This window comes from Zootoca vivipara, chromosome 3, assembly GCF_965207765.1.
Source record: "Zootoca vivipara chromosome 3, rZooViv2.hap1.1, whole genome shotgun sequence".
Classification (NCBI taxonomy): Eukaryota; Metazoa; Chordata; class Lepidosauria; order Squamata; family Lacertidae; genus Zootoca; species Zootoca vivipara.
In genome coordinates, this window is record NC_142586.1 from 58994066 (window position 1) to 59008855 (window position 14790).

The window sequence follows — 14790 nt, forward strand, 5'->3', positions numbered from 1 at the left end:
TTTATTTAAAAAACAGCAAATATTTCAAACTTTAAACTTTTGTATATTTTGGTTGTGTGTTGCTATGTTTTGCGATTTACTGGTAACATACGTATGGTGAGGCAGCAATCACATTTCAGAGTGCATTAGTTTTTTCTTGAGAACTTATTTTTCTTTTTTATTAAGCAAATTATTCAACAGTGGATGGATTCGTTTGGACAATGAGAATTACAAAATACATCAAACAGCCATGTCTGAAGTTATAAATTGCAATATACATCTCTGCAAATACAAAAACCCCTGTAAAAAGGTATAAAACTGATATTCCAAACTCTTCTTAGTAATATACTTTAAAGCATGATGGCTGTCATGGTAAACATAGGTTTTATACATTTACAAAACATTTTAAGTATATGAAAGTGTACACATATTCCAATCAAGGTTTCCAGTCATAATAATCTTTTTTTAATAAAAAAAATATATATTGTGTTCAAAATAGTACCACTTTAATCCTGTCCTGCATACAGCATTTAAAATCTGGACACTTTGAAAACCTAAAAATATTTGTCATCATCCAAGTTACAGAACCCAAATTGAAACACTTTTAAGTCGCACTAATTTTAGTTTGGGAACCCCAGGTTGCAATTCTATTGTCAGTAACTCAATGGGCTTACTTCAGAGTAAAGAGTTATAGGATTGTACTGCTAAGAGCATGCTTAACTCTCCTAGATGTGATCGAATATGGAGGAGCATCACCATAGATTTAAAAACCTGCAATATACTATCTCACTGCTTGATAATTGCCCATCTTATCTCTTATCATGCGATTATGGCTAGCTTTGTAAATCCAGCTTTTAGACATCTCTGGGAAAGCTACAGTTCTCATTTCATGGATATGGTATCCCTGTTGTGATTTTTCTGCCATAGGGCCTTTGGAGGGTAAGACTGGAAGCTGGCACACATTTTTTATTACTACTACCATTACTTCTGCTAGAGCACGTTAGTTTATGCAATTTATTTGTATCAAAATGGTATTTCAAAACTCTTATATAAATATTTACGGGGAGGTCCCATTTAGCATGGATAAAATTATATTAGATATTGGGGGTAGGGATAGAAATGCAGCTCTAAAGCTTTCTTTCACCCTTAATTCACAACTGAGAAATGTAAAACATACAAAATATTTTACAGTGTTTGGAGATTGATTGACATGGGGTGGGAGGAGATTGATGCAATTAATTTGAAAACCTACAGAATGCCAGCATGCATTATACTTGTGCATACAAAATGTTGCAATCCTTGCACTTGAATTTACTGTGGAGTAAGTAGTAACTATGTGAGCTCAGTAGTCATACTGGCTGAAACTCTTAAGCACTCCTTCTGGTGCAAGACTCACTGAAACTTTGCTTAGCTTAAAAGATTGTGTGCTAAATGTATAAATACTTATTCTGCACTTTTCCAAAGCATTCTCATAAGACACTATCTTGCTGTTAGTTTTTTTCTTCTAAAATCCACATCAGCCTGACATTACTGGATAAGGATCCTGCAAACCTCGATTCTAAGGGCTATGCTGGTCTTAAAGTGTAAAAAGAATTTACTCAGTGAAATATCAAAACATAGAAACAAACCACACAGAGACACATCTTACTTTCTTATGAGGTTATTAAAAGGAAACTTGTATTAACCATCAAAATGCAATTTATTCTTTATTCCTTGTAAAAACAGCAGCTGCCAGATCTCAAAATGGATACAAGACTAAAAACGAACTGTGAAATTTGGCTTAATTATTAGACAAAGCTAGGAATTCTATGTCAAATGAAAACAGGGTGATATAAGCATGCTCCTTCCCACAAGCCAGAAACGATATACTGTAGTTTTCTTTACTGAAAGCAATCTTTCCTACTAACTCTGTATCAAACGCGTTCGCCACTGCTGTAGATGGGGTAGGGTTTGATGTTGCCCAGGACTTCATCTTCCCAGTTGGGGAGGCAGCAGAAAAAGAAGGCACAGCCTATCACAATCACCGTGCTTGCCCAACCAAAGCCATAAGCCCAGCTGAACATGTTGCTTCCCGTCAATTGAATGTCCTCCACAAACATCACTGGATAGATGACCAGACCTATAATTTGGAAAGCAGCTGAATGGAAATAAAGTGAAGAAAAACGAATTAGGAGTTGAATTAATAACCTTTTGTACTAAGGAACTTATTTGGAGCTAACTGTATTCCTGTTAAATGTTTCATCAGTTACTCCTACAATTACAGACTGGTTGCAGCACCCTCACGCTGGGCATTCCAGAATCATTAACTATGTGTTATTTCTGAGCAGATGAAATAAAGAATGTTCAACTCAGTAATTGTCTTGCAAACTGGACACAATTAGCTTATCAACACCACAGACTCAAAATGGTTTTAACAGTCATTCCCCCTTCCAAGAGAACCTGGGGAAATGTTTGGGTTCTGTAATAGAGCATTCTTAGCACCTCAATACTACAGTTGCCAGGATTCTTTCTAGGATACTAGGAACTGGTATGGGTTTGCAGCGTCAATAAGTTTCCACAGTAGTGCCTGAAGTTCCTAGCAGTCGTGGAAATTCTTCACATAACTGTGAATTTATCCACACACAAACCCCCTATATGTTGCAATATAAAAAGGAAGAAGGAATAATGGGGGTGTACAAAAACAGGAAAATATGTCAGCTGCCTCCACTTGAGGGTGCTGCATCTCAAGCAATGTCATGTAATGTACATGCATTTCCTGCTTTAGGAACACAATTCATTCCCTGAAAATTGTTTGTTAAGCGAGCATTCATATAATGTGTCCATGATTTCCATTCGCATAGCGAGTCAGCAATGTGCATTGATTACTATGGGGACATTTCTAATGCATTTCTGACCCCAGGAATCTGTGGTGCACATAGCAAGGTTTGGGTACTAATTCCTTGTGTTCAGATAAGTGAATTTTGCATAGCAAGCATTCCTAAAGCAGGACCTGTGTTTAAGGGTGCTAGCAGCGGCTTCAGCCTGGCATGCAAGTCATCCTGTGAACACGCATGTCTTGAGTCACCTCAACGCTAATACCTTAAAACACATATAAGACGTATCTGCCACTGAAAATCAAGATAATTTAGTTCCTAGAAACAACGACATTTGACTGCTAAAGTACATAATGATCCAGTTTGGCTGTAACAGTAAGCAATGGTTTATTAAGGCATGCATGAGCCTGGGGTTTATCTATTCACCCTCCTTGCTTGCTCCTCCAGGCCAAAGACCAAAAACTTTTACTTTCAGTTTCAAGTACATTTGCATCCAAGGCATTTAGTTAAAGCAGCCACTATGTTTTGCAGGCAGGTGCCTTTTCTGTAACTAGACCTAGGCAGCGTGTGAATCTGCAGTGAAAACAAGTTACAAAAATTATCTCTGCTGCTACTTCTGCAATTGCAACAATCACAGAAACTGTAGCATTATGTACTTGTGTAGCAGTTGTTCACAGTCTTTATTGGCGGCTGGTCAAGATGGATTTGGTGCGGGGGAAAGTAGTCCCTATTTCACCCAACATGGAAAATGGTTCTCCTACAGAGGAGCTCTATAGGTCAGAATCTGAGACTAACAGAGGTTGTAATCAAAATTAACCTAAATGCTGATGGGAGTTTGGTGCCTTAAAACGTGTGTGTGTGTGTGTGTGTGTGTGTGTGTGATGTTACAAATCTCAAATATGCATCCCTATATATTACAACCTTGATTACTTCTAGACTAACACAAACATAGTCACTACTGATTAGTTTTTGAAATGAGAACAAATTTTTCTCCAGGACCAAGGAGATTCTGGAAAATAAATCTAAGGAAAGTCACAATGTATTGAGTGTAAGCTCAGCATTTAAAATTGGTTTCTCTTAGATGCAGTCTTACCAACGACGAAGAGCAAACCTCCAATGCCTCGAACAAAGTTGAACCGTAGTATATCAATGGAAAAGGCTATGACTGCTAGGCAGAAACAGATGCAGAGGATGACAAAGCCAACAAGATATGTAGCAGCAGAAGCTCTTCCCCAACCTATGATTTAAAATAAAGAGGGGGAGAAAAAGAGAGGCTATTATACACACACACATATATATGAATTTAGAGCTTAGTGATGCATGCAGAGCACATATTTCACATTTTCTTCTGGTCTTTCCCCCTTTCCTGTTTACTAAGACCCTGTCCTTAAAGCTGACTTGAATTTTGCAAAATTTGAATGCAGCTCCAAGGTAACACAACTGTGAATAGAATGCACAACATCATTATTATTATTTTTTAGAGAAGGAAGGAGGACACGAATCCTGTTGGATTTATATACAAGCAGCAACCATTTTGTGTGGGGGTTTCATTCTTGACCCCCATGTGCATCGGCAGAGCATGCAAAAGCCTGCCCCAGCCCGTGGATCAGCAGCAATGAGTGTGTGTGTGACCATACATCAATCAGACACCTGTAAAATGGTTGCTGCCTGTCTATACTGATATATAGCCCAGAATCCTGTTTCTTCACATCGACCAACCTATGGAAAGGCCGCAAGCAGGACATAATGGCAACAGCCCTCTTGCACCAACGCCCTCCTGCAGCAACTGGTATTCAGATTCACTTTGATCACACTGCCTCCGATCAAAGAGATAACATGCAGTCATCATTACTCATAGCCTTATCCTCCATCAGCATCATATCATTATTGTACATTATGTTGCTTCTCTGGGCCCTGCTTAACTATCTAGGTCCATCCAGTGTTGCATATACCCTGTCTAAGACAGCCAGAAATTGAGAAAAAAGGATGACTTAGCTGTGCTTTAAGCTGGTAACGTGAACACAGCCTAAGCATGTGAGACAATGGATTTACATGACACTGGAGGCCAGTGGTAATAACATTCTATCATTTTATCAAAAGGTATTAAGAGAAGGAATGTATGGATTCAGTAATAATGTAGCAGCCAAAAAAACCTTAATTGCATTGAAAGTCCCAGATTTGAAGCTGTTCAGTTTTAATGAGACAGAAAATGCACATGTCAAGAAATGAGTCTAGATCCAGCCGGCTTCCTTAAATTAGAGCTGCAAGCTTTAATACAGGCCTGCATGTACATTTCTGTGCCCATGGACTTAGAAGCAAGTTCCACAGATAAAGGTACGTTCCCACCATAGGAACTATTCCTCCCCTAACACCACATACACCCTATCTAAATGTAGAGGGCACAAAAAAGGTCGTATAATGCCCAGCTTATACATAAGGCTACACCACAGTTTAGCATTATGTCTGAACCCTAAAGTGTGGTTAATCTGACATGCATTTAATAAGGACAAGCCAACTTCATAAGCAACGGTTTGAAGTTGGCTTGTTTCCACTAATCACAGTTAAAATTAACTGCAGTTTGTCCAGGTTTGGGTATCAGAACAAGCTGCAGTTAGCCCAAACTGGAAGTGACAGCTTCTAAAACCCTCACAAAGGTGTGCCAGAGGAAGAGAAGGTAGTGTTCAAGCCCAAGACTCAATCCTATTATGCTAAACCAAGTATTATTATTACATATGGATTATCATTGTTATCTATATACTGCTTAATGCCAAAATAGGCTTCTAAGCAATTGGATGGCATAGGAGAGCACCTCTTAGCTTGTGTTGCACATTTCTGTTCACACATCTTTAAAGGCATACCGCTTAATTGCATTTGTTCCAAATTGTCTCTAAGGATGATATAACCCTTAACCATTGTTAAATCTGGAAGGGAAAGATATAAACTAAAAAGAGGTGGAGAGAGGAAGTGACTGATCCCACAGCTTGCCTCGAGTTTCAGTGCTTTAACCATGGCCATCAGCTTGAGCAGTCCTTAAATAATCCTGCGTTCTTCCTGCTGTGTCTCAGAATTAAATCAGACGCAAGGGTTAGTAACAGGCAATTATTTAATAAATAAGAGGAGGACAAAGTAGGTTCGGCTATGTAGGTCTATGATGAATCCACTGATTAGAACAGTTTATAGCTATAAAGATGCTTCACACACAATAATTCAGGAAACTCTTAATTATAAAGCTTCTTTGTACCTCAAATGATTGTGAATGCTGTGTCTGTATGTTTGTGGTCCTGGGGAGATTGGAAAAGCTAATATGAAAACACCCAAGTAGTTGGGCTTGTTAAACTTTGATCCTGATCATAATTGTTACAGTGATGGCGCAACAGTAATAATAGACATAATTATTATCATTCCAGCAAGCAAGCCACTCCTAAAATCTCTATGTCTATTCAGGGCTCAGTCATTTATTTTTATATGATCACATGCCTTTGCCTCTGTACATTTTCCCTACCTTTCCTTGGCTTGAATAACCCTCTTCAGGAAGCATCATGCTTCACTGGAAACTCAATATGTCAGACAGGAGTGGGGCTGTGCTGAATTGCCCCATGCCACATCATGTCACCTACAAACTCCCCTGCCTGTGCCTCACATACGCTTGTGGTCTCAAGAGGTCAGCCTTCGAGTATTCAGCTGCATATGAGAAAGCAGTCTCCCAGCAGACATCTCCACAGAAATGATTACCTGGCACAGGTGATGCAGGGTGCAGAGGGCCTTCTCAGCCCTGCTCCTCTTCATGTGCTGAATTTACATAAGAGTATAATGCCTGAATATAGGGACCCAGGTGGCGCTGTGGGTTAAACCACAGAGTCTAGGGCTTGCTGATCAGAAGGACCGGCGGTTCGAATCCCTGCAACGGGGTGAGCTCCTGTTGCTCGGTCCCAGCTCCTGCCCACCTAGCAGTTCGAAAGCACATGAAAGTGCAAGTAGATAAATAGGGACCGCTCCGGCGAGAAGGTAAATGGCATTTCCGTGTGCTGCTCTGGTTCGCCAGAAGCAGCTTTGTCATGCTGGCCACATGACCTGGAAGCTGTCTGCAGACAAACGCCGGCTCCCTCGGCCTATAGAGTGAGATGAGTGCCGCAACCCCAGAGTTGGACACGACTGGACCTGATGGTCAGAGGCCCCTTTACCTTATAATGCCTGAATAGGTCAGCGGTTCAAATCCCTGCAATGGGGTGAGCTCCCGTTGCTCGGTCCCAGCTCCTGCCAACCTAGCAGTTCGAAAGCACGTCAAAGTGCAAGTAGATAAAGAGGTATCGCTCCGGCAGGAAGGTAAACGCCGTTTCCGTGTGCTGCTCTGGTTCGCCAGAAGTGGCTTAGTCATGCTGGCCACATGACTTGGAAGCTGTACGCCAGTTCCCTCGGCCAATAAAGTGAGATGAGTGCTGCAACCCCAGAGTCAGTCATGACTGGACCCAATGGTCAGGGGTCCCTTTACCTTTATAATGCCTGAATAGGCAAGTGCTAACCATGGTTAACATTATGATTCTACTCCTTCCTAATCAGGGTTTGCTAACCAAACTGGTTAAGAGGGGGTACTCTTAAGTATTAACTGTGATTAATATTGTTGACATAATGCTTAACCACAGTTTAGAGTTGCCCTGCCCAGCTGCAAGGGGAACAATAGCTAAATATATATTTTTCTATTGATGGGAGTTAATTCTGAGGGGAAAATATAGCCATACAGTACAGCCAAACTTTTAGAAGACATCTGAAGGCAGCCCAGTTTAGGGAAGCTTTTAATGTTTAACAGACCATTGTATTTTAATATTTTGTTGGAAGCCGCCCAGAGTGGCTGGGGAAACCTAGCCAGATGGACGGGGTATAAATAAATTTATTATTATTATTATTATTAATTATTATTATTATTATTATTATTATTGGAAAGAAACTTGCCCGGTTTCTTCCCCATTTCTGTACCCCATGCAAAAAGCTCCCCTGGGGAAAGAGACTCATGATTCCAAAGTTAAGTCTAATTTGGTTCTCAGACAAACCTGAGTGAAGACGCTGGCAATTTAGAAATCATTACAAGCAGAGGTTTCCCCTCCCCCTTCATATGGAGGGTGTGGCTCTTTTCCACTCACAACCTGCAAGTACAAGCTTGATCATGAAGCTGCAGCCAAGGATGGTTTGTAACAACAAGCATTCTTTCTTGAAGTTAAGCTTCTTTATACAGTACTTGGGAAGGGTGGGGAAGAAGCACTAGCAGAGAAGGAGTTCAACCAGAAATCTCTCACACCACCACCATTCTAATTTCTGTGCTACTGCTTCACACGGCGTTCGTTGCCATATTTTAACAAAGAAAATGTAATGGCAAGCAGCAGGTTTCTACGGCAATCTTACCAACTAACTTGTTTATTCTGACAAGTCAATCTTAGTGAGGAGAGAGATTTGACTGCCATCCAGTTCCAACGAATTTGAAGCACACCACCCTCATTTGGAAAGCAGTATTTCTAAAAAAAAATCCACACATGTTCTAAGTCGGTACATAATAGATATGCTGAGGGAAATGACCTGAGAATACGTACCAGTCTCTCTAACAATCCAATCTACCTGGCTGGCACAACAGCCTAACTTCTTCATTTCATAGCAGCTACCTGTCATGTTTTAAGCATCCTCACTACGCATGGTAGGAACTGCTTCCCACCCCATAGTTTTCCGTACCTAGAAACTGGAAGATACTTCTAGTCTACTCTAGGTTCCAGTAGACTGGAAATATCTTCCAGTTCTCACCATTTACTTCCGCCTTCCCGACCTGTTGAAAGGTGCCAACGCAACATAATATTTCCTATGAAAAATTGACAGCTTCCAAACCCTGTGGGTGAACCTTGCTAGCAAGTTGTGTTTTGGGAGCTATCTACTTTAAAGAGTACAAACTGGATCACATGCAATTCCGCTTTCAATACTGCTTGTGCCTGTAAAGGTTACACTGCTTCATTTCCAGTCAGTGCATATACTGTAACTTCTTGGTAAAATCTGGCAACTTTTTATATCACACATCTTCTGGTTTATTTTTGTTCCACTTTTGCTACATTATAGCCCCTCTGGATAGCAATAATGTGGTAGTTTGTGGGGACACATCACAGAACAAACTAGAGTGGAACACACGCCAAGAACATGTTGCAGGATGCACCCACAATAAAACACCAGTCTGGAGGGCCCAGGGTAAATTGGGAAGTGATGGCAGGAGAAATGGGAAAATCTAGTCTGGTTGCAGCATAACAGCAGCTGGACATCTTCACACATGCCTCTAATAATGTATATGAAAGAGTCTAAAAATGTCTTCCTTTAGAAAAGAAGCAAGTTAAGATGATACTTTATCCAGCATCATCAACATTTTTGTTTTTATTTTAAAAAGAACTTATTTAATATCAGTATCTGAAGAAGTGTGCATGCACACGAAAGCTCATACCTATGACAAACTTAGTTGGTCTCTAAGGTGCTACTGGAAGGATTTTTTTTTAATATTCAAACTGTAAGCTCCCTATAAAAGGTTCCAACCCAGCACAGTTTTTTAAGCATAAGTGGAAAAGTGCCTCAAGATACGTTTAGGTACAGCTTGCAACTTAAAATAAATGAGGCTCTCATACAAATAAGCTGCTGCAATTAAATCTGCAGTAGTCTGCTTGAGCAGATGGGTTATGGCATACTGTAGAGACAAAGTGCAGCTGTGACCATTTTTAACTTAGCAACAAAACAGCACAATAGGAGCGGTCTTATCTATGCTTCTCTAGCATTGATATGGTTGCTTGTCTACAACCGTCAACTGTGTACAGAGAGCCAACAAATGTATAGTTTGCACATCCCTAAGTAGAGTTCTGACCTTCATCTGAACATGTTTAGGGTAGGGCAAGGGCTTGCCACTCCCCATGAGTGTCAGTAAGGAGGCAGTAGGTGTGAAAGATGATCCCAGATTTAATTTTTAAAAAGCCAAGTCTCTACTCCTTCTACAACCCAAGATAAGATGAAAAAAAATGGAGGCGGGATTATGGTTATTATTATTATTATTACCCTGCCCATCTGGCTGGGTTTTCCCAGCCACTCTAGGCAGCTTACAGAATATATACAACATGATAAAGCATCAAACATTAAAAACTTCCTGATACAGGGCTGCCTTCAGATGTCTTCTAAAAGTTGTATAGTTCTTTATCTCCTTGACGTCTGAAGTGAGGGCGGCCATTCAGTGTTTTTAAGCAATGAATGAAGTGATGAAAATGAGTTCTGTTTCCTGATGTTCATTGTTAAAGCTTTTTTTGGTCTTGCCTGGTGAATATGTGATTTGTGCCTCTTAGACAACAATTCAGAAATCTAGGGATTCAGTATAGCTGTGACTTGACAGTAGTCAAAAACAAATTGTGAAGACAACAATTCATGATCTTTCTAACTCAGCTTTATATTTAAGATATTTCTAAAATGGGCTTTCCACCCCACACGCCACTGCTGAATTTGTAAAACATTTAAAAATGTCCACTAAAAGCAATTTAAAATGTATCTGCCAATGCAGGGAAAAGTCCATCATTATTATACCCATATTGCAGGGAGCAATTGTATGGCTCAGAGTATGGGTCATGGCAGCCTGGTAAAACACCCCAACGTCATTATATCCTTTTTACTGCTGGCGTGGGGAGTTGCAACAGTCTACTTTTACCTAGTTTCCTGGCATGCTTCCCCTCCCGCACCCCCCAAAAGAAGTGCAGCAGTAACACAAATACAGAGACCATTTCTTGTTTTCACTCCATTATAAGGATTGACACCTTCCCCTGCACTTCTCCCACAGCAGCCATTTTCAATGGGCGGAAGGTAAAATCGTGTAAGGATCCTGCTTTTAAGGGCCACGCTAAGTAGCAATAAGGTTTTTCTGTTCCTAAAATCCAGGTGTTCACTGTTATATTAGTTCCTGGGCACCATACAACGCCCCCTCCCAATAACGTATTACAAAGACTGTAAAATCTGGATTTATTTCGTTTTAGTTATTTTTGTTCAGTGAGAGTTGAACTTCTTGCATGACTTCCTTCTATGCCCCCAATCTGAAGAATCAGAAACAGCTCTGCAGAGTCTGGTATTCAAAGAAGAAAGTCTCATAAGGCCTCCGTCAGTCACACATATAGTTGGATTGCGGCCTATGTATATGGCTGACATTTACTGCATTATACCCAAAGGAATAACTGTTACCTACTATTTGTGCCTATTCTGCTGACAGAATGCAGCTTGTTTTTCTTGAATGCTAAATTTTACATTTTTCCCAAGACTAATTAGCATGTTCACAGTCAGCATATAAAAATTCTGAACGTTTTTACATGCTTTGAAAGAGTAATACACTACTTTGTGAGAAAGTGTTGATTTTAGAGCAGAAGTAAACCTGTACCGGTATATGGAAAGTCATGTTCCAAAATTATTCCGACAGGTCGAGCCACCAAGCAACTCAGAAGCTGCCATGCGAGGATCCCTGTCACACAACGGACATCTTGTGCACTTCAAACAAGCAGGCAACAATGCTGCGGGACAAGTCTTCTCAAAATTAAACAAAATAGCATTTGATAGGGTGAAAGGTGTGGCCTCATCCAAGGCCCTTTGAAGTGAAGAGAATGATCGTACAAGGCACTGGCGTAATTGAATAATGTCCTCTTCTTTTGTTGAAGTCTAGTTCTCATTACACATCAAAACAGTTAACTGAGCAATCTGAGAGCATGTAAGGCGTTGCTTTTTTTAATTCTTATCCCTGCCTCTCCCGCAGGTCCTAGCAGAGTTTAGGCAACACTCCCTGTTGCCTAATTCAGTGCCAGCCCAGTCCTATTCCATCTGACCCAGGCTCACCAAGTCCCAAACTTTCTTCCACCGGGATCGGATAGTTACAGTTTTAGTTTAACAACCACAAATATGCCAACGCTTCTCACAACTCCAGGCCCAGGGACGAGTAGCATTTCCTTAACAGCAGGCAACATTGGCAAAGGCGACCTTTGTACAATGCATCCTGCGCCTCTTACCGGTGCATTTTCAGACACCAGTTTAGCCGGAACTGATAATTTAGATTCCACCCCCTCCCCTTCCCCAGTTATTTCAATGCCTGGTTGTGCATGGATGGGTCCAGTGACTCCAGTCCCTGTGAGGCCCATAACCAGCCCATGCCCCCGATTTCGGATACTCACTATAATCCATCAGGGATCTGCACTCCCAGTTCAAATCATTTTCGCTCGTTTTCTGGCAGTCCGACCAGAGAGAGGCTTTGCGCACATAAGGCTCTTCGGCAGACTCGAGCCACCCCCTGCCAGACAAGGCGATGATGCCCAAGATGATAGCTAAGCCCAAGAGAAGGGGCAGGAGCCACCGGCACCTCCAGCAGGCCAAGCCGCAGCGAACCATGTTGTGCAAAAGAGGAAAAAAGCGGAGAGGAGAAGGAGGAGGAGAAGCTCCCTTGGACTGGGCCGGTGCGCGCGCGCGAGGCCGCTTTTAGGAGTTGGGCGCCTTTTAATCTCCTGGCAGGGAGGAGAGAGCCGCGCCTAGATTCCAGACACCGAGGAGAGCAGGGGCAGCGGCGGCGGCGGCAACCTGTTGAGCCAGAGAGAAACTTGGCTGGTAAACAAACCTGGCTTCCAACTACACTCCCAGGTTTTTAACCCTTCGCTGGCAAGCACCGCGGGGCGTGTTTGCTAAAGCTCAGCACGGCGAATGTTGTTCGAGGGAAGAAGATTCGAACTCGCTGCCAAAGCGCTGATCTTGGTTTGAGGCGACCCCGCCTGGCGGATACACACGGCAGCAGGCCCATTCCGGAAGTAAGGCCCACGGAAAGGCGCACTCTTTTCCCTGAGAAGCACTCCGTTTGCAATCAATATTGACTTCCAGATAAATGTCACAGAATCATAGAATTGTAGACTTGGAAGGGACCACGAGCATTTTCTAGTCCAGTGGTTCCCATCCTTTTTTTGGCCAAGCCCCACCTAAGTATCTCTAAAATCCTGATGCGCCCCCCCCATGACATGTAATTCTTATTATTCAAAAAGTGATCTCCTATTCACGTGGAGGAAGCCTAAAAGGCCATTCACCGTTAATAACTCATTCTCAAATTGCCCCTCTTAAAAATCAATGCCCCACGTTGGGAACCATGGGTCTTGTCCAGCCCACTGCAATGCAAGAATCTTTCACCCAACCTGAGGCTTGAACTCACAACCCTGAGGTGCTAAGAGTCTCCTGCTGCACTGACTGAACTACCCTTCCTTAAGAGCAAGCTGCATCATAGCTGCCAAGTTTTCGCTTTTCTCGCGAGGAAGCCTATTCAGCATAAGGGAAAATCCCTGTAAAAAAGGGATAACTTGGCAGGTATGCTGCATCCAGTTGTACCTTGGACGTCAAACAGAATCCGTGCATCAGGCAGGCAGAGCAAAGGCAACATCCCCCTTCCTCCACCATTAACAAATCTCTCAGACAGCTTTCCGTAATCTCTCCATCTTTCGTACATTCCTAACCCATGTAGTCACCTTTTCAGCCTGGACTATCCAGCCCATACTCCCTAACCTTTAAAAGGTTTTGGGTTCAGTGAGCCTAAGCCAGGGGTCAGCAAACTTTTTCAGCAGGGGGCCGGTCCACTGTCCCTCAGACCTTGTGGGGGGCCGGACTATATTTTGGGGGGGAAATGAACGAATTCCTATGCCCCACAAATTACCCAGAGATGCATTTTAAATAAAAGCACACATTGTACTCATGTAAAAACACCAGGCAGGCCCCACAAATAACCCAGAGCTGCATTTTAAATAAAAGGACACATTCTACTCATGTAAAAGCATGCTGATTTCCGGACTGTCCGCAGGCCGGATTTAGAAGGCGATTGGGCTGCATCCGGCCCCCGGGCCTTAGTTTGGAAACCCATGGCCTAAGCCTTCCCCCAACCTGGTGCCTTTCATATGTTTTCGGATTACAACTCCAGCCACCTGGGACTGGTGGGAATTGTAGTCCCAAACATCTGGAGCGAACCAGATTTTGGAAGACTTGTCATCTAATTTGAGCTTGTCTGTTTATTGGCCATGTTTTCATGTCAAGCTAAATCCACATTTTACCATGAAGGCAACGAGTCTAATCTCTCCCTCTGCTTCTCGCAACCAGTACTGATGCGCTCCTTATAGAAGAAATTGGGAATTTTCCCTTTCTAATTCCCTTCACTGCAACTTAGCATGTTGTCTGAACTGTAAACTGTGCATGATGTTAACTGGTTTGTTTTAAAAAGCCACCTTTATAACCCACGATTTCAACTTGGATTGTTTCAAACAAACCATAGTTAACATTAACCAGGAGCACTTAGGCAAGATTTTATGTAGCTCACAAATTTAGAATTTATTTTTGATCTCATTGCAATGGACAACTACAAATTATATTTGATAGGGCCTCCACCTTAAAATGATTTCCCTTAACACCTCTTTTGTGCTTTTTAGATACCTACTGATCTGAATTTCAAGAAGAGAGCATTGCCTAGAGCATTGCCAGTACAGAATTTGGAACATTCCAAAATATCAGATGCAAAGTTGGCTTGCAAATGCCTGTACTAAGCATGGCTATATTAAAATTTCACACAATATGTAAGATTTTGCACATGCCTGTCACAGCACCTCACCTATTCTTTCTCAAATGGGGATGAAACTAAACAGACTTAGTTTAAACGGTGACTCTGCACAGAAAAAATGCATTTAGAGAACTCACTCCTGTCTGGTCCCTTGTATGTTTCCCTTCATTCCTTGTTTTAAATACCTCAGTCCTGCATTTTTTTAAAAAAAAACAAAACTTCCCTAATGTGTTTCCATGTGCTGCTCTGGTTTGCCAGAAGCGGCTTTGTTATGCTGGCCACATGACCTGGAAGCTGTATGCTGGCTCCCTCAGCCAATAAAGCGAGATGAGCGTCGCAACCCCAGAGTCGGTCACGACTGGACCTAATGGTCAGGGGTCCCTTTACCTTTACCTTTAA

General features: G+C 42.0%; 1 protein-coding gene across 1 annotated transcript; it reads right to left on the reverse strand.

Moving 5' to 3' along the window:
• Positions 1-125: 125 nt before the first annotated feature.
• LOC118082064 (p53 apoptosis effector related to PMP-22) lies at positions 126-12267 on the reverse strand. Its single transcript, XM_035108885.3, has 3 exons — positions 11990-12267; positions 3886-4029; positions 126-2116 (listed from the first exon to the last, which is right to left on the reverse strand). Exons 1-3 carry the CDS (start codon positions 12201-12203, stop codon positions 1893-1895), a joined length of 582 nt encoding a protein of 193 aa, XP_034964776.1. The 5' UTR covers positions 12204-12267; the 3' UTR covers positions 126-1892.
• Between the last annotated feature and the right edge of the window lie 2523 nt (positions 12268-14790).